At 45.4% G+C, this 27,978-nt stretch overlaps 1 protein-coding gene across 3 annotated transcripts in view; it reads right to left on the bottom strand.

Moving 5' to 3' along the window:
- Positions 1 to 27,978, bottom strand: part of C9H19orf47 (chromosome 9 C19orf47 homolog) — an 84,293-nt gene that overhangs the window by 39,688 nt on the left and 16,627 nt on the right. For all 3 annotated transcript variants that reach the window (XM_069207234.1, XM_069207235.1, XM_069207236.1), the window contains exons 4-6: positions 16,182 to 16,296; positions 13,793 to 13,877; positions 12,403 to 12,537 (exon numbers count right to left, since the gene is read on the bottom strand). In XM_069207234.1, the coding sequence (XP_069063335.1) occupies positions 12,403 to 12,537; positions 13,793 to 13,877; positions 16,182 to 16,296 (335 nt within the window). The remainder of the gene's footprint in view (positions 1 to 12,402; positions 12,538 to 13,792; positions 13,878 to 16,181; positions 16,297 to 27,978) is intronic.

Here is a 27,978-nt window from a genome sequence, read left to right as displayed (position 1 = left end):
GGGATGTCCTCTTGCCATGTCTGCTTTTCGCTTACAGAGAGGTGCCACAGAAGGGAGTAGGATTCTCACCCTTTGAACTTCTGTTTGGTCATCCTGTAAGGGGACCACTTGCCCTTGTTAAAGAAGGCTGGGAGAGACCTCTCCATGAGCCTAAACAGGACATAGTGGACTATGTACTTGGCCTTCGCTCTAGAATGGCAGAGTACATGGAAAAGGCAACCAAAAACCTTGAGGCCAGCCAACAGCTCCAGAAGTTTTGGTATGACCAAAAGGCTGCACTGGTTGAGTTCCAACCAGGACAGAAAGTCTGGGTTCTGGAGCCTGTGGCTCCCAGGGCACTCCAGGACAAATGGAGTGGCCCTTACCCAGTGCTAGAAAGGAAGAGTCAGGTCACCTACCTGGTGGACCTGGGCACAAGCAGGAGCCCCAAGAGGGTGATCCATGTGAACCGCCTTAAGCTCTTCCATGACAGGGCTGATGTGAATCTGTTGATGGTAACAGATGAGGATCAGGAGGCAGAGAGTGAACCTCTCCCTGATCTTCTGTCATCGGACCCAAAAGATGGCACAGTAGATGGAGTGATCTACTCAGACACCCTCTCTGGCCAACAGCAAGCTGATTGTAGGAGAGTCCTACAACAGTTTCCTGAACTCTTCTCCTTAACCCCTGGTCAGACACACCTGTGTACCCATGATGTGGACACAGGAGACAGCATGCCTGTCAAAAACAAAATCTTTAGACAGTCTGACCATGTTAAGGAAAGCATCAAGGTGGAAGTCCACAAGATGCTGGAATTGGGAGTAATTGAGCGGTCTGACAGCCCCTGGGCTAGCCCAGTGGTCTTAGTCCCCAAACCTCACACCAAAGATGGAAAGAAAGAGATGAGGTTTTGTGTGGACTACAGAGGGCTCAATTCTGTCACCAAGACAGATGCTCATCCAATTCCAAGAGCTGATGAGCTCATAGACAAATTAGGTGCTGCCAAATTCTTAAGTACCTTTGACTTGACAGCAGGGTACTGGCAAATAAAAATGGCACCTGGAGCAAAAGAGAAAACAGCATTCTCCACACCTGATGGGCATTATCAGTTTACTGTTATGCCCTTTGGTTTAAAGAATGCCCCTGCCACCTTCCAAAGGTTGGTGAATCAAGTCCTTGCTGGCTTGGAGTCCTTTAGCACAGCTTATCTTGATGATATTGCTGTCTTTAGCTCCACCTGGCAGGATCACCTGGTCCACCTGAAGAAGGTTTTGAAGGCTCTGCAATCTGCAGGCCTCTCTATCAAGGCATCCAAATGCCAGATAGGGCAAGGAACTGTGGTTTACTTGGGCCACCTTGTAGGTGGAGGCCAAGTTCAGCCACTCCAACCCAAGATCCAGACTATTCTGGACTGGGTAGCTCCAAAAACCCAGACTCAAGTCAGGGCATTCCTTGGCTTGACTGGGTATTACAGGAGGTTTGTGAAGGGATATGGATCCATTGTGACAGCCCTCACTGAACTCACCTCCAAGAAAATGCCCAAGAAAGTGAACTGGACTGTGGAATGCCAACAGGCCTTTGACACCCTGAAACAAGCAATGTGCTCAGCACCAGTTCTAAAAGCTCCAGATTATTCTAAGCAGTTCATTGTGCAGACTGATGCCTCTGAACATGGGATAGGGGCAGTTTTGTCCCAAACAAATGATGATGGCCTTGACCAGCCTGTTGCTTTCATTAGCAGAAGGTTACTCCCCAGGGAGCAGCGTTGGAGTGCCATTGAGAGGGAGGCCTTTGCTGTGGTTTGGTCCCTGAAGAAGCTGAGACCATACCTCTTTGGGACTCACTTCCTAGTTCAAACTGACCACAGACCTCTCAAATGGCTGATGCAAATGAAAGGTGAAAATCCTAAACTGTTGAGGTGGTCCATCTCCCTACAGGGAATGGACTTTATAGTGGAACACAGACCTGGGACTGCCCATGCCAATGCAGATGGCCTTTCCAGGTTCTTCCACTTAGAAAATGAAGACTCTCTTGGGAAAGGTTAGTCTCATCCTCTTTCGTTTGGGGGGGGGGTTGTGAAAGGAAATGCCTCCTTGGCATGGTTGCCCCCTGACTTTTTGCCTTTGCTGATGCTATGTTTACAATTGAAAGTGTGCTGAGGCCTGCTAACCAGGCCCCAGCACCAGTGTTCTTTCCCTAACCTGTACTTTTGTATCCACAATTGGCAGACCCTGGCATCCAGATAAGTCCCTTGTAACTGGTACTTCTAGTACCAAGGGCCCTGATGCCAAGGAAGGTCTCTAAGGGCTGCAGCATGTCTTATGCCACCCTGGAGACCTCTCACTCAGCACAGACACACTGCTTGCCAGCTTGTGTGTGCTAGTGAGGACAAAACGAGTAAGTCGACATGGCACTCCCCTCAGGGTGCCATGCGAGCCTCTCACTGCCTATGCAGTATAGGTAAGACACCCCTCTAGCAGGCCTTACAGCCCTAAGGCAGGGTGCACTATACCATAGGTGAGGGTACCAGTGCATGAGCATGGTACCCCTACAGTGTCTAAACAAAACCTTAGACATTGTAAGTGCAGGGTAGCCATAAGAGTATATGGTCTGGGAGTCTGTCAAACACGAACTCCACAGCACCATAATGGCTACACTGAAAACTGGGAAGTTTGGTATCAAACTTCTCAGCACAATAAATGCACACTGATGCCAGTGTACATTTTATTGTAAAATACACCACAGAGGGCATCTTAGAGGTGCCCCCTGAAACTTAACCGACTGTCTGTGTAGGCTGACTAGTTCCAGCAGCCTGCCACACCAGAGACATGTTGCTGGCCCCATGGGGAGAGTGCCTTTGTCACTCTGAGGCCAGTAACAAAGCCTGCACTGGGTGGAGATGCTAACACCTCCCCCAGGCAGGAGCTGTAACACCTGGCGGTGAGCCTCAAAGGCTCACCCCTTTGTCACAGCCCAGCAGGGCACTCCAGCTTAGTGGAGTTGCCCACCCCCTCCGGCCACGGCCCCCACTTTTGGCGGCAAGGCTGGAGGGAACAAAGAAAGCAACAAGGAGGAGTCACTGGCCAGTCAGGGCAGCCCCTAAGGTGTCCTGAGCTGAAGTGACTAACTTTTAGAAATCCTCCATCTTGCAGATGGAGGATTCCCCCAATAGGGTTAGGATTGTGACCCCCTCCCCTTGGGAGGAGGCACAAAGAGGGTGTACCCACCCTCAGGGCTAGTAGCCATTGGCTACTAACCCCCCAGACCTAAACACGCCCTTAAATTTAGTATTTAAGGGCTACCCTGAACCCTAGAAAATTAGATTCCTACAACTACAAGAAGGAGGACTGCCTAGCTGAAAACCCCTGCAGAGGAAGACCAGAAGACGACAACTGCCTTGGCTCCAGAAACTCACCGGCCTGTCTCCTGCCTTCCAAAGATCCTGCTCCAGCGACGCCTTCCAAAGGGACCAGCGACCTCGACATCCTCTGAGGACTGCCCCTGCTTCGAAAAGACAAGAAACTCCCGAGGACAGCGGACCTGCTCCAAGAAAAGCTGCAACTTTGTTTCCAGCAGCTTTAAAGAACCCTGCAAGCTCCCCGCAAGAAGCGTGAGACTTGCAACACTGCACCCGGCGACCCCGACTCGGCTGGTGGCGATCCAATACCTCAGGAGGGACCCCAGGACTACTCTAAGACTGTGAGTACAAAAACCTGTCCCCCCTGAGCCCCCACAGCGCCGCCTGCAGAGGGAATCCCGAGGCTTCCCCTGACCGCGACTCTTTGAATCCTAAGTCCCGACACCTGGGAGAGACCCTGCACCCGCAGCCCCCAGGACCTGAAGGACCGGACTTTCACTGGAGGAGTGACCCCCAGGAGTCCCTCTCCCTTGACCAAGTGGAGGTTTCCCCGAGGAATCCCCCCCTTGCCTGCCTGCAGCGCTGAAGAGATCCCTAGATCTCCCATTGACTTCCATTACAAACCCGACGCTTGTTTCTACACTGCACCCGGCCGCCCCCGCGCTGCTGAGGGTGAAATTTCTGTGTGGGCTTGTGTCCCCCCCGGTGCCCTACAAAACCCCCCTGGTCTGCCCTCCGAAGACGCGGGTACTTACCTGCAAGCAGACCGGAACCGGGGCACCCCCTTCTCTCCATTCTAGCCTATGTGTTTTGGGCACCACTTTGAACTCTGCACCTGACCGGCCCTGAGCTGCTGGTGTGGTGACTTTGGGGTTGCTCTGAACCCCCAACGGTGGGCTACCTTGGACCAAGAACTGAACCCTGTAAGTGTCTTACTTACCTGGTTAACCTAACAAATACTTACCTCCCCTAGGAACTGTGAAAATTGCACTAAGTGTCCACTTTTAAAACAGCTATTTGTGAATAACTTGAAAAGTATACATGCAATTTTGATGATTTGAAGTTCCTAAAGTACTTAACTGCAATACCTTTCGAATGAGATATTACATGTAGAATTTGAACCTGTGGTTCTTAAAATAAACTAAGAAAATATATTTTTCTATATAAAAACCTATTGGCTGGATTTGTCTCTGAGTGTGTGTACCTCATTTATTGTCTATGTGTATGTACAACAAATGCTTCACACTACTCCGTGGATAAGCCTACTGCTCGACCACACTACCACAAAATAGAGCATTAGTATTATCTATTTTTACCACTATTTTACCTCTAAGGGGAACCCTTGGACTCTGTGCATGCTATTCCTTACTTTGAAATAGCACATACAGAGCCAACTTCCTACACTAGAGACTTCCCCTTTGGTGGACGGATCCCTCTCGCCGTGGAGAGTCGTGCAGAAGTGTTTTCCCGCCGAAAGAACGCCAACAAGCCTTGCTAGCTGCAAATCGTGCGGTTAGCGTTTTTGGACGCTGCTGAGGCCCAGGAGGGACCAGGAGGTCGCAAATTGGACCAGCCGAGAGAGGGGACGTCGAGCAAGACAAGGAGCCCTCTCTGAAGCCGGTAGCACCCGGAGAAGTGCCAGAAACAGGCACTACGAGGATGCGTGAAACGGTGCTCGCCGAAGTTGCACAAAGGAGTCCCACGTCGCCGGAGACCAACTTAGAAAGTCGTGCAATGCAGGTTAGAGTGCCGTGGACCCAGGCTTGGCTGTGCACAAAGGATTTCCGCCGGAAGTGCACAGGGGCCGGAGTAGCTGCAAAAGTCGCGGTTCCCAGCAATGCAGCCCAGCGAGGTGAGGCAAGGACTTACCTCCACCAAACTTGGACTGAAGAGTCACTGGACTGTGGGGGTCACTTGGACAGAGTCGCTGGATTCGAGGGACCTCGCTCGTCGTGCTGAGAGGAGACCCAAGGGACCGGTAATGCAGCTTTTTGGTGCCTGCGGTTGCAGGGGGAAGATTCCGTCGACCCACGGGAGATTTCTTCGGAGCTTCTGGTGCAGAGAGGAGGCAGACTACCCCCACAGCATGCACAAGCAGGAAAACAGTCGAGAAGGCGGCAGGATCAGCGTTACAGAGTTGCAGTAGTCGTCTTTGCTACTATGTTGCAGGTTTGCAGGCTTCCAGCGCGGTCAGCAGTCGATTCCTTGGCAGAAGGTGAAGAGAGAGATGCAGAGGAACTCGGATGAGCTCTTGCATTCGTTATCTAAAGTTTCCCCAGAGACAGAGACCCTAAATAGCCAGAAAAGAGGGTTTGGCTACCTAGGAGAGAGGATAGGCTAGCAACACCTGAAGGAGCCTATCACAAGGAGTCTCTGACGTCACCTGGTGGCACTGGCCACTCAGAGCAGTCCAGTGTGCCAGCAGCACCTCTGTTTCCAAGATGGCAGAGGTCTGGAGCACACTGGAGGAGCTCTGGACACCTCCCAGGGGAGGTGCAGGTCAGGGGAGTGGTCACTCCCCTTTCCTTTGTCCAGTTTCGCGCCAGAGTAGGGCTAAGGGGTCCCCTGAACCAGTGTAGACTGGCTTATGCAGAATTGGGCACATCTGTGCCCAACAAAGCATTTCCAGAGGCTGGGGGAGGCTACTCCTCCCCTGCCTTCACACCATTTTCCAAAGGGAGAGGGTGTCACACCCTCTCTCAGAGGAAGTTCTTTGTTCTGCCATCCTGGGCCAGGCCTGGCTGGACCCCAGGAGGGCAGATGCCTGTCTGAGGGGTTGGCAGCAGCAGCAGCTGCAGTGAAACCCCAGGAAGGGCAGTTTGGCAGTACCAGGGTCTGTGCTACAGACCACTGGGATCATGGAATTGTGCCAACAATGCCAGGATGGCATAGAGGGGGCAATTCCATGATCATAGACATGTTACATGGCCATATTCGGAGTTACCATTGTGAAGCTACATATAGGTAGTGACCTATATGTAGTGCACGCGTGTAATGGTGTCCCCGCACTCACAAAGTTCAGGGAATTGGCTCTGAACAATGTGGGGGCACCTTGGATAGTGCCAGGGTGCCCTCACACTAAGTAACTTTGCACCTAACCTTTACCAGGTAAAGGTTAGACATATAGGTGACTTATAAGTTACTTAAGTGCAGTGTAAAATGGCTGTGAAATAACGTGGACGTTATTTCACTCAGGCTGCAGTGGCAGGCCTGTGTAAGAATTGTCAGAGCTCCCTATGGGTGGCAAAAGAAATGCTGCAGCCCATAGGGATCTCCTGGAACCCCAATACCCTGGGTACCTCAGTACCATATACTAGGGAATTATAAGGGTGTTCCAGTAAGCCAATGTAAATTGGTAAAATTGGTCACTAGCCTGTTAGTGACAATTTGAAATAAATGAGAGAGCATAACCACTGAGGTTCTGGTTAGCAGAGCCTCAGTGAGACAGTTAGGCACCACACAGGGAACACATACATATAGGCCACAAACTTATGAGCACTGGGGTCCTGACTAGCAGGGTCCCAGTGACACATAACAAACATACTGAAAACATAGGGTTTTCACTATGAGCAGTGGGCCCTGGCTAGCAGGATCCCAGTGAGACAGTGAAAACACCCTGACATACACTCACAAACAGGCCAAAAGTGGGGGTAACAAGGATAGAAAGAGGCTACTTTCTCACACCGCTGCTCGGGGGCATGAGCAGCGCTGGGAGCGTCGATGTCAGAACCGGCACCGGGGAAGGTTGAATGGGTACGACCGTTGTTGGTCCTGATCCAGTGACAGATACATGGAGGCTCCTTGGGGCCAAGGCCGAAGCCACTGGTGCAGAACCCAAAGGGACCCTTTTCAACTCTGCTGGGCCCAAAGGCACACCAGCAAAGTCGGAAATGAGGCGAATAGCTCCATAAAGCTCCTTAAGTTGGGCAGAGGTAGATATACTCAAAAAAGCTTTGATAGAAGTCAAATAAAGACAGTCAAAAAGTGACTGAGGGGTAGGAGGGGTAGCTCTTTCTTCAGATCAGCACTGGTTGGCGCAGAAAGAAAAGAACTGACGTAAGCATGCCAGGATGGCGCCTATATTACACCCGCATCATCATATCCAGCGTGGACAACACAGACGACGGACAGAGACCCAATTGACACCACCTAATGCACATAGGGGTACTGCTCGATCTGGATCCAGATTGACACCTGGGAAAATTCTAAGATAGAGACATCCAGTTGCAGATTTCCTTTCAGAATATTTAAACAACAAATACCTTTGCCCACTGTGGGATCTACGAACACTTGTTGAAAGAGAAAAATAAAGCACTCCAATTCCAAAAACAAGCATTTGCAAGGAAACGGGTCTCACATTTGCTCGAGTTAGAGCTATTAGCTTTGTAAAGTCCTTATCGGACTTTTCTTGCCACACAAATTGAAAGAAAAGACGTGCGCGATTGCGCAATGTAAAATGCAGCGTGATTGCACTGAAATTAAAAACCAAAAAACTGAGCGCGATCGCGCTATGTAAAGGAGCCTTGTACGTTTTCAGTAGTTGCTCACATAGGGCTAAACACCAGAAAAAGCATGATGTATGCATGCCTTTCACTAATGAAATCAAGCGGATTGCAAGCCCATAAACCAAGGAAAGTGACAGGCGTGACATGTGCGTGGTTAAAAGCCCAATGAGAGGTTACAAAGGGGATGGAGCGCTTGTGCGCTCAACACTAATTAATGTCCACAGAGCACTATCATTCCATTTCCAGCTTTCAATAAAATGAGTTGTACATTTATCAAATGCCTACTTGAGAATTGAAAAAGTGTGTAAAAGCACATGAAGCAGCATGCTGTATAACGGCAGCCATGGCGCTTTAAAGTCCTAAAAGGCAGCAGACTGGCAGCTGGTACCTCTGTGCACTTTGATAATCTATTCAATATAGCAGAATGTCACATCTACTTTGCCTCCCTCTTGAGTCTATAAAGAAGACAGAATTGTTGAGTTATGTATGAATTTAGTTATGATACTCTTGAAAGGGAAGTAAGTGTTCCTTATCTGTAATGGTAGTTCTCAGTTACGCTAATTTGCATATTTTATAACCTTTACAACAATTCTGAGAAGTATTAAACACAGCAATGCAATAAGGGCAAAAAAGTTAAATTTTCCCAGTTTGTTTTTTTGGCTTGATTACACACGCATAGGTCAAGTCCCTTTTATGTCAACCAGCCTTGGAACACCCTCAAGGCTTCCCAATGCTCAATAGGCGCATTGTTATTTTGTGACTCACAAAACCAAAACTCCTTAAAAAGGAAGCAGTGATGGGTAGTTTATCAATGAGGCAGATCATTATAAGCAAAAACTAACCCTAGAGCTACTGAATTTTCACTTCTCATAAAATAAACTTTATGAAAGAACAACAAGTAATACTCGGCTCCAGGAGATGGCTTTTACTTATTACTGAATATGTGAACTGACCTCCAAGTGGCAGCTTTACATCTATCACCTGGCAACTGTCTATTAACAAGCTGGGGACAGGTACTTAGGCAGGCTTCCAGATCGTAGCACCAAATCAGTCATAACACCAATTCGAATGTTTTCAAAAACATTAGTCGTCTTTACTTAATACCCTAATAAAGCATTAGCATCCAATGTATTGCAGATTTATACAGTGATTGCTACCCGAGAAGACGTTGGAAGCAATTTGCAGACGGGCAGTACACTCCTGTGTGGAGTTTGTTTGTAGTGCTAGCTGTAAGTGTTGCCGTTAAGTCTATATCATTCAACATTATTAAAGTTAGTATATCGTTTAGTATAGATACATTGCACAGCATGACAGTTCAAGAACAACACAGACAGATTGACTGGTATCAATGAAAATCGGACACCACATCAGGAACAAGAGAAGAAAATGCATATGCAAAGTTTTCTTCTTTATGGAATACCATTAAACACTCTTCTATAACAAATCCTGCTTGTAACTAATTTGGCAGGCATAAATTAACAGAAAAGCAACGTTCTATAAAATAGAACTCCACTCTTCTTTATGCATGGTTCATAAAAACCCACTGAGAACATACATGTATTTGGCCAGATAATCTTCACATTGATGAAAATAAAAGGGTATAGTTTAAAATGAAGCAATGAGTATCTAGTGGCCCAAATGGCGTTTTTAATAATGTATATGGTCATTCTGCATGAACAGCTTGCTACAAAAGGAAGAGCCATGAGGCACGAAGCAGCATGGATTTACATAAAGCGGTGTGCATCAGCAATGTTTAATCATGCCTCCGCGATTGGAGATTGAAACAAAAAGCATATGAATAAATGCAATGTTGCAGTGCTAGTGTGCTGCCTATTTTCCAATACAATTGCCAAATGAAACACCTATCAAAGCCCTGCGCTCCAGCACCTCCCCAGGAGAGGAGAGGAGAAAGAGAGACAGAGACCGAGAGAGAGAGAGAGAGAGAAACAGAGAGAGCGAGAGAGAGAGAATCACTCTCACCCAAGTTATCTACAAAATGAGTTCCTTCTCACCTTGTTGCTCAACTCCCCTGCCATTCAGAAATGGCTGGATTCCACATATATATTACACTGCACCTCAAACATTATTGAAGCTTTAAGTCACTGGAATCATTCTTGATAAATCGCATGAACTTCCTAAAGCACATCAACATCCACGCCCGGAACTCCAAACACCATATGAGACCTATTCGCACGAACAACACCTTTCTAACTCAAGAGACTGAAAAGTAGTAGCTCAAGCTCTGGGTGCGTCCAGACCGGACTATGGATATACCATCCTCTCGGCCACTCCCAAAAACACTAACACTTTACAAAGCATTACATGTTGTGACATGTCTAATCTCAGGTACAGATTGCTTCGACCACATCGTTCCCATTTTACTCATAAATTGGCTCCTTTTTGAAGGCAGAGGCACTTACAAAACCTGCATGCTGAGTGCTTACTTTTACACTCCGATCGTTCCCACTATTTATCTATGTAGGGGAAAATCTGGTGTGCTTTTAACAACTCCACACATGAGCCCCAGGTAAAAAAAGGCATCATGACAAAGTCTTCACAGGCTGTGCATCTGGAATTCTATACAACTTGCCATCTGCACTAAGCCCTCCCAGAGGGTTACAATAAAAAATAACCTGACTCCTTCTCACTTCCCTATATCCTTCAGCCAGCCCCTCAGATAAGGCACACAGAGCTGGGAGCTAATCTTAGGATATCAAAATTTCGACCAGGCTCTAAATGTGGTCACAGATGATGTATATTCACCACTTATCACAGTCTGCTCTACAGTATCTTCCATTTTTGTTGCAGTTGTGGAACCTTTTCACTGCTATTGACCTTGTTCTTAGACTCTGTACAATCCACACACAAAGCGCTATTTTGCCCTTTAGCCTCGTAGAAGCTATATAAAAAAAAAAACACCAAATAAAAGAGGAAATCCTTAGCACTCCCCTAAACCATCCCGATCACTGTAAAAAAAATATTGGATGGGAAGAGCATTTACAATAGCAACAAAAAGTAAACAATTAGACGTCCTTTAATCAGAAGTTGCTTTCACCTAATCTTGAAGCTGCCTGAACCCTCAGCCTGCTGACCTCCGTGCTTGGGAGTATATTTTCACTTGATCACAGCAACCGCTGCAATAGCAAGAATAGAACAGACAATTCCGTGTACTTAAAGCGACAGGCACAGCAACAGCATACACCACAATAATAATAGAGGAATTATGCATGATGGCAGAAGGCCAAGAGTGCTACCACTCACCTCCATGCAAACGTTGCTTCACCTAGATTGGGGATCAGGTAGCAATGCTGTTCGACGTGCATTTAAATGTTAATTTATATATTCCCCATGAGACATTTGATACACTTACGTTCCACTTTATTTAAAGGACACCTGCCGCTGTAGAAATGCTTAATTAATAGCCTGCTTTTTTCTCCACAAATGCAATTCATCCTCATGATGAATTAATTTCAAAAGTAAGACTAGATTTTATAAAGCATATATTATACTTATGTTGTTAGGAGAAGGTAGCAGGGTTCAACATTCATATCACTGTCTGCTCATATTATATTTCCTACTAATATTAAGTGAACAATTCCACTCAGTGAGTCGAAGCCAAAGAAAGAGAATTTGAAACCAAGAGTGCATCCACCACTTGGCAGTACTAGGCTGTTATATGAAAGAAAACCTCGGCAGGTGTCCCTGAGTGAGAGAGGTAGATATTTTTAGGGACAGCCTCCCTTGAAGGAAAGGCCCCCATAGCACACTAGTTCTGTCACGGAGTCAGAAGAGCAGCCATTAGCAAATGCTTCTGATAATCCTTCCAGATCCAGGCACAGTACAACCAACAGTATCCGTTCCCCTCACTAAAATGAATTAACCACATTTCCGGGAGCATGTTTCAATGGTACAGGCCTACAATCTATTACAAAAAAAACATTTTAATTCGGCCGCTGCAATACCTACTTTCACCAGTGTTAAAGCGCTGAAAACAAAAAAATGTAACATTGATTATTCAATATATATACTTGTATATTTAACTTAAATGTTCACTAATACCACATTGATATATATACTAATGTCTGCCTTTCAACCAGATGGTGCGACTTTCGTATGGATACATTTTGGTATGACTACTGGGTTGTCAAACACTAATAAACTGAGGTCTGCATCAATCAGCAGCAATCGTTTTTTGCAGAGGTGACCTTGGTGACACACACTGAAGTGCACACAATGTCTCTTCAGCCACTATTGCCTTCCAAGTGCATGCTGTTAAATATTCCACCAAAAAGTACAAGAGACATCGGCTATCTTCTCCACTGCCATAATTTGTTATTTTCATGAAGTGGGGTTAGGTGTAAAGGGTGAAATGAAAAAGAGGGAAATGTACACTAGCATGCTTGTAAAAAAAGATTCACATTAGGGCTGCTTACTTGTTCCTACAAAGTAGTCACAAAACTGCAGTTTTCAGCAAATTGAATATAATTTCAATGGAAACCGAAAAAACTGTTCACAGCATATTAACTGTTCAGCAGCTCTCTCCACTTGAAACTACAGTACCTGCTTTGGTGTTCTTCACAGCTGCTTTATTGGAGACGGTAACAGAGATTTTCGATGTGCTGGTATCAGGTCGCCGGGTGGGAGTGCCAGGTGGAGACTCTCGGCTCAAGCTGTTGGCTATCATTCTAGTTGCGGCTGGACAGAAAAAAAAAGCAGAGCTCTTAAAAAGTCCCATTACAGCATACCTCCGAGTTGTGGAAGGGCAGCAATAACTCAGCACAATGGTAAACGAAGTGCAGTTTTGTACCTTAAAAAAAGTTGTTTCCTTACTAAGCCTCAGCACCTTCTATGTAGTGATATACTTATTAAGATGTTCATGGCAGCTGCCCCGAAAGAAAGACTAGAGATAGAATCTCAGGTTAGGAACCCAGAGTCAGGGTTCCTAACCTGTGGGCCGGGGACCCCTAGGAGTCCGCAAAGCCTTTTCAGGGGGTCCGTGACTGATAAAATTATTTAATTTTCTTATCAGTTTAATAAAGTGTACGTAAATAAAGTGGATATATGTACAACTGAAAACGTTAGAGCATACTAAACATTTCAAGCAATTTGAAACTGGAGGCTAAAAATTTAATTAATATCAGGTTGGTTCGTGGGAGCAAATTAAATTAAATGTGTTATTTGTCTAAGTGTTTGACAGAATATTTTTTTATATTTTCGTGTGTTTTGTGGTTCAAATCATCAGCACCCCGATCGGCTGGGGTCCCTGGCTTCCACTAATGATTCAGTGGGGGTTCCCGAATTTCAATAATGGTTCCGTTAGGGAGGGGGAGTTTACAGAATTCAAAAGGTTGAGACCACTGTCCCAGAGCATACATCGACTGGACTTGCATCTGACAATCGACTAATTAAATTGTCTGTATTGATTGTCCTTGTCATCCTGCTAATTTGATTTCAGAGATCATATGTGTAAAGACACTGGCTTTTGTTTGCACTTCTGCCTTGCTTGTCACCTACCCCATCTTCTCACAACTTCAATGTGCTCTCTCCAATTACAAAACAGGTCTCATGAGTACCCTTCCCCCCACATATGCCCATGACACAAGGGCTCCCCTAAGGTCCCCTTTGCAGAAACACTTATTAAGGACTTCACTATAGAACCAGGAAAGTTCTGCTGCAAGAAATCCATGTATGAATACCACAAGCATCTCTTGCTATGAAGAGTGTTTGCAGCACTCCTATGAAAAGGCAGACCTACACAGGAAGATTATCCTTGAAAAGACAGCATCGGATCGGAATTGTCACTTGCAACATAATGACACTTTAAGAAAAGGGATCAAAGTGTTGTCCCGACAATAGTAGGCTGTGGAGAAGTTCAAAGTACAGAAAATATCTAGCCTTAAAAACCATGATTTATTAAAAAAAAAAAAAATCATCTAAGTATCACACTTACGACTGTGAGCACTTCTGCGCAGTTCGCTCTGCAGATTGTTCTGATGGTTTGGCGAGACAGACTCAGTCACAGCTTTACACACATCCTGAAAGAAATTCATACACATTTACTGTTTGGCAGCCAAGAAATAGTAAGTAGTAGAGACTTACAATTTGGACCGGTCAGATACCAAACTAGAAATATGTGGCGAGATCCCCACATGACAAGGAATGCACATACCAACCACCCATGCCTGGAAAGGAAAACGCAACTCTGCTTAGATGGACCATTCTCTAGGAACGGATTTGTTTTAACAGAGATGCTATGCACTTGGCTAATTCACTCATATATCAGCGACAGACCATAACTGGAAAGAGTAGCTCCAAGACAGACACACAAAAACAAAATGGCATCAGACAGGATCCTCTTTGTAAGCATAACTAGAGAGTTACTATTTCTGATTATTAAACAAACACAGATGGGAAAAAAATACTATTTTTTTCATTTATAACATGCAACAAACAGTGAACGTATCCAAAAACATTAACTCAGATTTGTAATGTTAATACCAGAAGCATTACTCTAGAGGGCGGAGATCTTTTACGTTAACTCTTATTCTGTGGAACGGTTCCGTCGCTGAAGGAGGAAATAAACAACTTGAGCTTTGGCAAATAAAAGACCTCGGTTAATTAATCTGACCATATCATCCCCCTTCAATAAGCTGCTCGAGTTCCCTAAACAAGCCTTCATTCCATTCCCCTCTCGAATAATAGGTGCTCTGCAATAGCCTCCACTTGACGTGTACTCTACAAGGAACAAAGAATTTCGGAAGGAAATACTCTAACAATGGCAAAAAGTAGTTAATAGAATAATAAAAAGCAAGAAAGGTGTAAACTCCAGAAATAATAGACAACACGATCAAGGAAAGGAATGTGTAGGCAAACGTCACCACTCTTATACAGTTCAACCACCTCTGCTTTAGCAAGACATCTCCCCCCCAACCCCCCAAATCACCAAGTCTGGCAGCTCACTGGGCCTCAATGATTCTCATGCAGCTTTCTTGAAGTCCTCAAAAGTCCATTGGCGACCGTGCCTCATATTCCTTAGGAAGACTCTCCACCTCACTCTTTCTGGACTACCAGTGTCAAACCCTGTTCTAGACCTTCATTGCACCCAAACGTAAAGCGTTTTCCCTCGAGATAGGAGATGAGACACTTCACTCTGTACCTTAAAACGGAGCTTAAGACTGCACCTGGAGGGCGACTTCACAAAATACCTCCTTATAATGACATGCATGACTACTCCGCTGGACCAGAAAACTGTATGCTAAGAAGAACAAAGGCTCCCTCAACACTTGTTGTAATGTGTTAATATCTAACAGGCCATATTTTATACTTGAAAAGTTGACTCCTATACATAAGACCCTGAAAAGCTCTAGGTTAATATTAATGTTATTCTGGGTTTGAAGCAAGGCATGATAACACTCCAAAACATGTTATAATCATTACCTACTCCCCCTCCCGCCCCCCGACATAGCATAGTGGAGTGCAGGGTTGACACCATTTTCTTTTAGTTGAAGATGTGTTAAAATTAGGGCTTCCGGCTTGGTGGTATGTAGCTGTTTAATATTTTCGTCTGTATTTATTCATATTTATTTTCTGGCCACCTCATTGGTGTTTATCTATATTTATTTTGTGCTTTGAGAATAAATGGAGACATACAATGGGATATTTCCACATTTATTCAACTGACAAACTAGCATTCATACTTTGAAGAATGGCGCGTTTTAGCAAATTAAGCAGCCAAATATACCACACCCACAACTGAATATCAGCATTATATACAGACATGTCGGCATATGCCTTAAAGGAAACCTTGGCCAGTTTTTTTTAACTCCTCATTATGTCTATCAGCTCAGCTGTTGGCCTGTAAGTCATAAAGAACAGCAAGGAGAGTCACTCACAAGAAGTACCATTTTCTGATTTAAAAAATACCGACAGGAAACACACTGCTTTCTGTCTGTACTTGTAAAAATCAGTAGCAACAAAAATTAGGAACCCAAGTTAAAATACAAACTTCAGTCCGACTCTTCAGAATTATTGTTGTCTATTGACTTACAAGCAGAAGCAACCCCTAATGCAGTCAATGCTATGTGACTCTTTTCTCTAACACCTATACCCACTGTTAGAAACCTACGTATAAATGCATCACAAAATCTGAACCATGACCATGAACTATCCTGTAAATGAAAATATATTTCCTTACTCCATATGCCTCATCAAAGTGCACCAATCTGGACAGCTGCACCATTCCATCACATCTCTCACAACAGACTTGACATGCGACTTCAGTGAAACAGTTCTAGAATATGATCTACGTTATATCATAAAACTTTGGATTGAAAACCTACCTGTCTGTACACGATCTTGGCGTGCTTTAAAATAGCGATGATGTCTCCAACTATTGTTATGCCCAGTTCATTCATGATTTCTTTATCTAAATCCATCAACATATTCTTCTGAATCCTTTGGGAAAAAGAAACACTTGTTTATCGAAGTGCAACATTTGTCACAGCGACAGACAGCGCTCAGAAAAGGTTAGCGTAGACTTCAAGGATCACTTCAAATGCACCATGCTCAAAGCAACATAGTATACACTAAAGTTACTACATCAAACAGTTCGTACCACAGGGTAGGACAATACTTGAAAAGACGGTAATGTACTTGGTACAGCTTCCAAATGCATTAACTACCACTGATTACTTCCTTACTCTTACCATACCATATAACCATGATGCTGCGCCACGCTTCAAATATTATAGTCCACTTGAAAAAATGCTCAAATCAAGAGGTATAGAAGTGTTTGAATTCCTCCCTAGGAAACAACATACCTAAATATAGACCAATACTACACACCAGTGCTTAATTTGTACAACAAAAAAAAAAAAACATAAGTGCCAGTGCCCTCGCCGGGACGCCACCACATCTTGCACCACATATTGTCACTGTCAGCGCTGCCAATGGCTGTACCTACACAACTCCTAACCATCACACTGCTACAAGTGTGACAATTCATTCTATTCGAGGCCCACAAAGTTATAAGAATGAGCTGGGCAGTAGGTATTAGTTGTAAATTGAATTCGTAAATAACCGTTGCTCTGTTCACCTTTAAATTACAAAAGGACAGCGCCACCATGTGGCAACTGTCAAGAGACAGTGTTGGCAATTAAATGCCGGTGCCGAACACCGGAAACCACCAGCTCAAATTAAGCACTGCTCAACATTATTTCACTGAACTATAAACATCTCCAAGAAGTTTTGTGAACCATACACTTCTGCTTCAAAGAAAATGGGTTTCAATAAAAATAAGAGGCAGAAACATATGATTCTGAACTTACAATAAAGAAATTAACAAATAAATAAGTGTCCCCTTGGATGAATTTATAACTCCCGAAACATAGATGCAGGTGCTTCCAAAGTGGGTTCCCACATATATCAATATTTTTACATAGCTATGAGTGCAGAAGTTTATGTTACAATTGTACTAGACCATCTGCTGAGATTCACAGTAAGGATTCCACATGTGACAGTGGTATCCAATGTTACTGTTTACTATCCACCAAGAAATGGTCTAAACAACCCACTCTGACAACTACAGCGTGGTCTTTTGGATGAACATAATGTACACGTGGGGAAGGACGATCTTTGCCTCTTCTCCTTCAAACCTTCAGCTTTCATATCTCAATTACTACAAGCAAGGAACCCATTTGGCATTTGCCACTGGGTGTATGTACCCTGGTCAATAGAGGTTTGAACCTCAGGCCCATTCAGCCTTCGTTCTTCCGAGTACCACTAATTTAAATCAAAACCTCAAACAATTTTTAGCTTGTGCTTTAAATGAATATTGTTTGTGAAGTTCCTGAGCTGCGGCTGAAACCTGAATCTGCAGAGGAAAAGGCAAATCTACATCAATAAAGCCTGAAATTACTCTGTGAGCAATTGTTATTTTAGAATAACAAAATATAGTTCACAGAAGTATAGGTAGTGTTTAACATTTCAAATTTCTGGTATTACAAACAAGGTCCACGGCTAGCACACCAGGAGAGCAGTGACTCTAGTGAAGCCAGTTATCTACAGAAAAATAAGAAAAAGGTAGAATTGCTTATCAATAAAGTACTTTAGTGGAAGATGAGTGAAACTTCACAGTTGATTAGTACTTTTTGTCCCCACTTTTGTCTTCTTGGACTAGCACCGATCCTTCATATCTGAGAGAGGTAGAGACTATTATGCAGTCCCTTGGAGAGAGCTTCAATGACAGGATAAACTGCGTTATGATGTTCTGAGATATGCAAGAAACTCAAAGAGAAACAAGTATTTTCTCCAAGATTAAACACATTTATCAATAACTCCGCTTGTTTTCAGCTAGACGGGGCGTACTTAAGGTAAAGCATCAAAATTAGCTCTTGACAATGAGGCCCAGACCCTTCCTTCGATACTTTGCACATTGTGCTGAGATGCCTTATTCATGACTCTTCGACTGAAGTTTTTCGTTTTTAGATTTTAGGCCTCTTCAGTTTCCTTTATTCCTGATTAGATCGTCAAATTGATGACCTCTTCCTGTGATTGAAGTAACATTAACGGTCTGTCAAGGGGTTTTTAATGTATTCATTTTTTTTAATTATTATTCTGTATATCTGTATGCTCTTTTCACCTTAAACGGTGCTATCATGCCAACTGCTTCTCTGCATGCTTGTATGGTTTTAACTTTTAAAATCGAATAAAGATATCGACCGACACTCTTTTATACAACTCTTTTCACTCTGGTTGCTACTGGTGGGAATGCAATTTGTTCTGGCAATCTCGAAAGAACGCAAAGTCACTGCGGTCCAAGATATGTAACAGACTACACACTACACAATGTAAAACGATCCAACTCCAGGAGACCTCAATTTGTGATTACTTTTGGGATCGCAGGGAGATTGAAGTTTGTCCAGTTTTGTTAAAAGAAAGCCAAAAGTCAGGACTAGAACTCTAAATGCGATTTTATCACAAGACAATGAGGCGTTACAACATGCATCTCTTTAAATTTGCCTCCTGGCAGCAGCAATGAAAAGTGACAAAACAAAAGCAAATTATGTCACTAGCATTTTATGAAATGCTGAGCTGGAGCCAATGCCCTTTGTTACTGAGGCTCCTGGCAATAGACAAGCACTCTCCCGTTGTTATTCTCTTTTTTGTTATCTTCACTTTGCATCCTGCATAAATTGCCAGTGTCCCATCTTCGTAAACCGACGTCTGGACCTGGAGGTCAGGGCAAAGGAGTCCTTCCCTCATGGATAGTTTCCCGTGTTTGCTCTTCTCACCAGGGTTCTTCATTTTACAAGGCGCTTCCTCTGCCAAGGGTGCTAGTCACTACCAAATGCCCCCTTCAAGTTGGGTTTCCCTACTCGCTGGATCTCGCATGGGATTCTCATCACCTTCTTCCCTCCTTCAACTTCCTGCTGCTGGACCCAGAGGGCCATCCGACCGCTTTAATCCTTTGCGGCCACCTCCACCTTCTTACATGGAGTACCACTGGCAACCCTCGAGAAGGTCAGACCTCCTGGAGTTTCTGTAGCCATGGTCAACAAGTCCTGGCTGTAGGAAGCTGGCTCTGTATATACTATATCAAAATGAGATATAGTGTGCACAGAGTCCAGGGGTTCCCCAAGCGGCTTGACAGAGGCAGTACTATATAATACTAATGCTCTATTTGTGGTAGTGTGGTCGAGCAGTTAGGCTTATCAGAGGGTAGTGTTCAGCATTTGTTGTACACACACAAGTACTAGTGAAAACACACACTCAATGACTTAACTCCAGACCAATAGGTTTTCATATATTAAATTATTTCTATAACCACATGATTCATTTAACAGGTAAGTACATTAAATGAAAGGTACTTTGCATAGTAATACTTAGAATGGTACACAGTTTTCCTTAAAATGGCAAAAAGCTATTTTAAAAGTGGACACTGCAATTTTCAACAGCTCCTGGGGGAGGTAGGTAAAGTACACTTTTTGAGGTGAGTAACAAACTTATGGGTTCAATCTCCGGGGCATAGGTAGCCCACCGTTGGGGGTTCAAAGTAACCCCAAGCACACAGGACCAGCAACACGGGCCGGTTAGGTGCAGAGGTCAAACAGGAGCCAAAATGATGTGGGCGCCTATGGAGACAGGGAGTACTCCAGTTCCGGTCTGCTTGCAGGTATGTACCCATGTTGTCAGAGGGCAAACCAGGAGGGTGTAAAGGAGCACAAAAACCACACCCTCAGTGGAAGAGGGGCAGACGGGTGCAGTGTGCAAACAGGGCGTCGGGTTCCCAATGGAACTCTATGGAGGGACCCGGGGGTCGCTTAGGTGCTGCAGGCAGGCCACGGGGGCTTCTCAGGCAAGCCACCGACTGGGCAAGGGTGAGGGCCGCCTTCTGGTCATTGCTACACCGGTGGTCAGTTTCTCTTGGTCCTCGGGGCTGTGGGTGCAGTGCTTCTCCACTTGACGGATATCTTTGCCACGGGCAGTCGTAGTCTTGGGGGTCCTCGGGATTCCCCCTGCAGGCGTCGTGGGGGTCTAGAGAGGTCAGCCCAGGGTGGACACGTAGTCGGAATCGCATGGGGATCCTCTCTGGCTAGTTGGTTTCTCTGGACACGGGCTGGGGGCGTTGGGTGCAGAGTAGTTTGGACTTGTGCTTCTGGAGTGAGGAGGGAGTCCCTTTAAAGACGGTTTCTTTGTCTTCTTCTTGGACAGGTCAGCTGTCCACAGGAGTTTCTTGGTCCTCGGTGAGGCAGGCAGTCCCCTGGAGGCTTTTCAGGGGTCACTGGTCCTGCAGAATGCGTTTTTTCTTCTTTTGCAGCTTTTTGAAGCAGGAGATGGGTCGGTAGGGCTGGGGCCGAATCAGTTGTAGTCTCCTATTCTCTGCGGGGTTTTCAGCTCAGCAGTCCTTCTTACTTGAGGTCGCCAGGAATCTGAAGAGCTGAGTTCAGGGTCGCCCCTAAATACAAAATTTAGGGGTGTGTTAGGCTCAGGGAGAAGTAGCTAATGGTTACTATCCCTGAGGGTGTCTACACCCTCTTTGTGCCCACTCCCTCTAGGGAGGGGGGCACATCCCTACTGGTCCTAATTCTCCAAAGCAAGATTGAGGATTTCTCACGGGGGGAGGGTCACTTCAGCTCTGGACACCTTAGGGGTGGTCCTGGCTGAGGGGGGTGACTCCTTGTTTTTCTCATTATCCCTCTGGACTGGCCGCCAAAAGAGGGGTCTCGTCCGGGGGGGGTGGCGGGCATCTCCACTGGTTGGAGTGCCCTGTGGCACTGTAACACCAACACTGAGCCTTTGAGGCTCACCGCCAAGTGCTATAGTTCCTGCAGGGGGAGGTGTGAAGCACCTCCACCCAGGACAGGCTTTGTTTCTGTCCACAGAGTGCACAAAGGCACTCACCCCATGTGGTCAGAAACTCGTCTGGACGTGGCAGGCTGTCATAGACCGGTCAGCCTTACACTAGCAGGTGGGCTAACATACAGGTTTCATCTCTAAGATGCCCTCTGTGCGCATTTTTCAATAAATCCCACACTGGCATCAGTGTGGGTTTATTGTGCTGAGAAGTTTGATATCAAACTTCCCAGTGTTCAGTGTAGCCATTATGGTGCAGCAGAGTTTGTAATGACAAACTCTCAGACCATATACTCAGTATGGTTACCCTGCACTTACAATGTCTAAGAGTTGACTTAGACACTGTAGGGGCATTTTGCTCATGCAGCTATGCCCTCACCTGTGGTATAGTGCACCCTGCCTTAGGGCTGTAAGGCCTGCTGGAGGGGTGACTTACCTATGCCACAGTGTAAGGAAATGCCTCCTTGGCATGGTTACCCCCTGACTTTTTGCCTTTGCTGATGCTATGTTTTGAATTGAAAGTGTGCGGAGGCCTGCTAACCAGGCCCCAGCACCAGTGTTCTTTCCCTAACCTGTACTTTTGTTTCACAATTGGCACACCCTGGCATCCAGGTAAGACCCTTGTAACTGGTACCCCTGGTACCAAGGGCCCTGATGCCAGGGAAGGTCTCTAAGGGCTGCAGCATATCTTATGCCACCCTGGGCTCCCCTCACTCAGCACAGACACACTGCTTGCCAGCTTGTGTGTGCTGGTGAGGACAAAACGAGTAAGTCGACATGGCACTCCCCTCAGGGTGCCATGCCAACCTCACACTGCCTATGCAGTATAGATAAGTCACCTCTCTAGCAGGCCTTACAGCCCTAAGGCAGGGTGCACTATACCATAGGTGAGGGCACCAGTGCATGAGCACTGTGCCCCTACAGTGTCTAAGCAAAACCTTAGACTTCGTAAGTGCAGGGTAGCCATAAGAGTATATGGTCTGGGAGTCTGTCAAACACGAACTCCACAGCACCTTAATGGCTACACTGAAAACTGGGAAGTTTGGTATCAAACTTCTCAGCACAATAAATGCACACTGATGCCAGTGTACATTTTATTGTAAAATACACCCCAGAGGGCACCTTAGAGGTGCCCCCTGAAACCTTAACCAACTACCTGTGTAGGCTGACTGGTTTTAGCAGCCTGCCACACTCAAGACATGTTGCTGGCCACATGGGGAGAGTGCCTTTGTCACTCTGTGGCTAGTAACAAAGCCTGCACTGGGTGGAGATGCTATCACCTCCGCCAGGCAGGAGCTGTAACACCTGGCGGTGAGCCTCAAAGGCTCACCCCCTTTGTTCCAGCACCACAGGGCATTCCAGCTAGTGGAGTTGCCCGCCCCCTCCGGCCACGGCCCCACTTTTGGCGGCAAGGCCAGAGGAAATAATGAGAATAACAAGGAGGAGTCACTGGCCAGTCAGGACAGCCCCTAAGGTGTCCTGAGCTGAGGTGACTAACTTTTAGAAATCCTCCATCTTGCAGATGGAGGATTCCCCCAATAGGGATAGGAATGTGACCCCCTCCCCTTGGGAGGAGGCACAGAGGGTGTACCCACCCTCAGGGCTAGTAGCCATTGGCTACTAACCCCCCAGACCTAAACACACCCTTAAATTTAGTATTTAAGGGCTCCCCAGAACCAAGGAACTTAGATTCCTGCAACCTAAGAAGAAGAGGACTGCTGAGCTGAAAAACCCTGCAGAGAAGACGGAGACACCAACTGCTTTGGCCCCAGCTCTACCGGCCTGTCTCCCCACTTCGAAAAGACACTGCTCCAGCGACGCTTTCCCCAGGACCAGCGACCTCTGAATCCTCAGAGGACTGCCCTGCTCTAGAAGGACCAAGAAACTCCCGAGGACAGCGGCTCTGTTCATCCAAGACCTCAACTTTGTTTCCAAAGGAGCAACTTTAAAACGACTCCGTTTCCCGCCAGAAGCGTGAGACTTGCAACTCTGCACCCGACGCCCCCGGCTCGACTTGTGGAGAAACAACACTTCAGGGAGGACTCCCCGGCGACTCCGAGACTGTGAGTAACCAAAGTTGTCCCCCCTGAGCCCCCACAGCGACGCCTGCAGAGGGAATCCCGAGGCTCCCCCTGACCGCGACTGCCTGACTCTCAGATCCAGACGCCTGGAAAAGACCCTGCACTCGCAGCCCCCAGGACCTGAAGGATCGGAACTCCAGTGCAGGAGTGACCCCCAGGAGGCCCTCTCCCTTGCCCAGGTGGTGGCTACGCAGAGGAGCCCCCCCCCTTGCCTGCATCGCTGAAGAGACCCCTTGGTCTCCCATTGATTCCAATTGAAAACCCGACGTGTGTTTGCACACTGCACCCGGCCGCCCCAGTGCTGCTGAGGGTGTACTTTCTGTGCTAACTTGTGTGTCCCCCGGTGCCCTACAAAACCCCCCTGGTCTGCCCTCCGAAGACGCGGGTACTTACCTGCTGGCAGACTGGACCCGGGCACCCCCTTCTCCATTGAAGCCTATGCGTTTTGGGCACCACTTTGAACTCTGCACCTGACCGGCCCTGAGCTGCTGGTGTGGTAACTTTGGGGTTGCTCTAAACCCCCAACGGTGGGCTACCTTGGACCCAAACCTGAACCCCGTAGGTGGTTTACTTACCTACAAGAACTAACAATTACTTACCTCCCCTAGGAACTGTGAAAATTGCACTGTCTAGTTTTAAAATAGCTATATGTGTTTTATTTGAAAAGTATATATGCTATTGTGATTATTCAAAGTTCCTAAAGTACTTACCTGCAATACCTTTCATGCAAAGTATTACATGTAGAATTTGAACCTGTGGTTCTTAAAATAAACTAAGAAAATATATTTTTCTATACAAAAACCTATTGGCCTGGAATTGTCTTTGAGTGCGTGTTCCTCATTTATTGCCTGTGTGTATGTACAACAAATGCTTAACACTACTCCTTTGATAAGCCTACTGCTCGACCACACTACCACAAAATAGAGCATTAGAATTATCTCTTTTTGCCACTATCTTACCTCTAAAGGGAATCCTTGGACTCTGTGCATACTATTCCTTACTTTGAAATAGTGCATACAGAGCCAACTTCCTACACACAGGTAGTGGGAGGGGAGTGCCATGTCGACTTTTTCTTTTCTCCCCACCAGCACACACAAGCTGCCAAGCAGTGTGCATGTGCTGAGTGAGGGGTCCAGAGGGTGGCATAATACATGCTGCAGTCCTTAGAGACCTTCCCTGGCCACAGGGCCCTTGGTACCAGGGGTACCTTTTACAAGGGACTTAACTGTCTGCCAGGACTGTGCCAATTGTGGAAATAAAAGTACAGTTTTAGGGAAAGAACACTGGTGCTGGGGCCTGGATAGCAGGGTCCCAGCACACTTCCAATCAAAGCTGGCATCAACACTAGGCAAAAAGTGGGGGGTACCCATGCCAACAGTGGCATTTTCCTACACTGGCCCAAGGCACTCAACGAGCCTCTACTTTTACTAGAAAGGCACTGCTTTGGTGAAGCACTTTTGTACATCTCAGCATGCACCAAAACGCCATCACGGTTAGTTCTTTACTGCTATTTTTCAGCTTTTCTAGTCCTCTGTGTAGTGTCCTGCCTTCAGGTGTACATATCTCACACTGCCACCCCTCAGTTCTTCCAAACAACTGTTTCTTTCTTTGAAGAGCTCTCACAATCCAATTCCTTGGTCAACTCTGTCTTGCTGGATGAGGCTAAGCATGAAGGCTACAGGCACGCACAGACGCCTCCTCTTTCGACAGCCACTGTACTTGTGGTGTCATGGCATCTAAAACCTTCTGCACTTGCTCCAGGCTCGAGGACATCTTCAGAGATGCCAAAAGGTCTTCGTGACCATCTTCAGGACCTTCTAACTTCACCCAAACATATAGATTCCCAAGTCCTCGTCAGTTTTGAACATGCATACTGTAACGTCTCATTGTTTTGTGAAAAAGTGGGATTTTCCAAGCTTTAGTTAAGAGGAAATCTGAGATTTTATTAGAGAAAATGAGGAGTATATTATTCCTCCTGGGAGATCAGATCTCTATTCAACCTCAGATGTTCTTAAGTTGCAGCAGAAGCTATGTTTGCACCTTTCGCTTTTGCTGGGATGGGTTTTATCCTTACTCTTTTTATCCCAGGTTCAGCCAGAGGTCACAATGTCCCAGGACAAACTGCCCCATTTAATTTAGCCTTGGCTTTGGGTGTTATCTATTTTATCCTGGTTGGATCTACTTCTAGCTCCTTCAAATTAGCACCACCCGTGGTGCTGTTGGACAAAAGAGAGGGTGATGGCTCCAGTTCATCCTCTGAAATATGCCAGTGACATAATTTGCCTTAGTTGTGTAACTCTTCAATGTTGTTGCCAGGAGACAGATTAACAAGATATGCATATTATACTGCCCCATTGTCTTCAATAAAATCTAAACTTTCCTCTACACTGAAGTTAGGAAAATCCCCATTTATAGCCAAAGGTGTAGACCAAGTAAACAAGTCTCAGACCAAACCCAATTCCATGCATCTAGATCAGTGATACTCAAAGTAAGGCCTGCGGGCCACATGCAGCCTTCCTGACCTTTACATGCAGCCCCCAGGGCAGCAGCACGGGCCGCTGTTTACTCGACTCAGCACTAGTATTAAAAGATGTTAAATAAACATGCAGTCCTTTATTTAAACATTAACTGAAGATAAGGAAAGGAAGTAACTAGGTTGTTCTGCACTGCTCAACTGTAGTAACATCTTTATTCCTAAAGATATCTTGCAGCAAATGTAAAACTACAATAAGGTATTTTAAAACTTCAAAAAGTGTATTTCAATAGCACGCAGAATCATTTCATCTTAGGACATCACATTATATCAGGGCATTGAGAAGTATTTTTTTAAAGTGATAGTTTTCAAGTTTTCAAATAAATCTATAAACATTTACTCTTCCCTCTGATAACAGAGGCAAGACAGCTGTTATGTGCACTTTTTGGGTGACCTACTTTCCTATCATACAAAAACAACATTAGAGTTGTCTAGAAGCATAAAATTTGGTAAAGTGGGGAAACTGCGATTAATCACAGGTTATCTGGTTTCACACAGCGCAATTCAGCCACCAGATTTGTAGGCTTTGCTGATCTCTGCCCACCATACTGTTATAACCTCCCTCTAAAGCCTCCCCCATTTGATTGCACCCTGCTGGCATCAATACAGCTCTCGGCCACACCACAGACCTACCTTGTGGCTCCTGGGTCACAGCAAAGGGGATTAGAATAAATAAATAATTTAATAAACTTGCAATAGTCAAACAGAGGAATCCCTGGTGAGAGGGAACCATAACTTAAAGAACAAAAAAATAACAATTTAATTACAAGACCGGAGGCTACCATTATGCATTATTTATTTAATGCCACTCCATGCAGCACTTGCGAGAAAATTACATTGTAAACCAAGTACAATCTAGAATAGAACATTAGCAACACATACGAAGTGCATGCACAGAATCTTCCTCCTCTTTAAATGCTGCTCCTCGCTCACATAAGTATGGTACTTAGGATGTATCTAGGATTATTTTTTTACGTTGTGTTTTTCAGCTTGATTTTGTAAGTGTGATTACTTTCTGGTTTCCAATTCATGGAAACATTCCCTTGTGGTCGTCACCTATTAGTTTATCTATTGGAGATGTACTTGCGTCTTTTTGAGAGACTTCTGCTCAACCGGGTGTTCCATAACGGGTGCTTTTGATCATTGCAAGAATTCTCACCTTTGCCACACAGGCCTCAGGCGTCCGGTGGAGATTGAGAAAAGCGTCAGGCAATGGTTTCTCACTGTCGCAAAACAAGACTTTGGTTGCCATCTTTGTTTGGGCGAAGGCCCATTAAATTGCATGTTTTTATGTTGCTGTTTGGGGATACTGTAACATGGCAACACAGATCGGTACAGAGTCCCCAAAAACAACTGATTTATGGCAACATTTGACAGGTTTCTTTTTTTTTTTTTTTATATAGGTTTAGGATTCCTATTGATCCTCAAATTGGCAATTATTTTCCGAGACCTCCTGGCAAGATCTAACCTCCTGACAAACTCTGTAATAGCACTCTTTTAAACATTCTCCATGCCTGAAAAAGAGGGAGTCTCCTGAGATCCCTAAGGGGGGAATTAATGAAAAGTTTATTAAATAATTAAGCACGAAATTAGTACCTGTGAATGGAAAAAGTTAATTTAGCACAAAATGCGCACCTGTGTACGGGACACAACTGACCAAGTCATGAAAAATAAAAGAAATGTCAGAGAATACAACAGAGAGAACTGGTCTGTTTTGGAGGGAGAATCCAATAATGGAGTTAGAAGAGGTAAGAAAAAAGGAAGACCCACAATATAGAAAAAGGACCTGTATCCTCCAAAATGATGGGACGTCTAAATACCTCTAAAAAGATGGGAGGTCTTAGCACCTCGAAAGGAGATTGGTGTCCGATGCTACACAATGAAATTGGGTGACCCTAGCAACACACTTGGATACTCAAGAGATGGAGTTTGCAGAGAAGAATAATGATGAGGAAACGTGTGACGAATATGTGCTTGATCTCGATCAGGGTGATAGGGTGGGAGATTACCTTTACATTGAGGATGCAATTCCTTTCACTTCAAAGGATGTAATTAAGAACCCTCTCGAAGAGATGTTTTCGCCCCACATTATTAAGCACCCTAGAAGTGCAGAATGATGGCCTCTTCAAAACATGTGCAATTTTAAATTTTATCAAAAGATGGATCAGG

This window comes from Pleurodeles waltl, chromosome 9 (genome assembly GCF_031143425.1).
Source record: "Pleurodeles waltl isolate 20211129_DDA chromosome 9, aPleWal1.hap1.20221129, whole genome shotgun sequence".
NCBI lineage: Eukaryota > Metazoa > Chordata > Amphibia > Caudata > Salamandridae > Pleurodeles > Pleurodeles waltl.
Note: the sequence above shows the minus strand (reverse complement) of the source record. Positions and strands in the feature narration are given on the sequence as shown.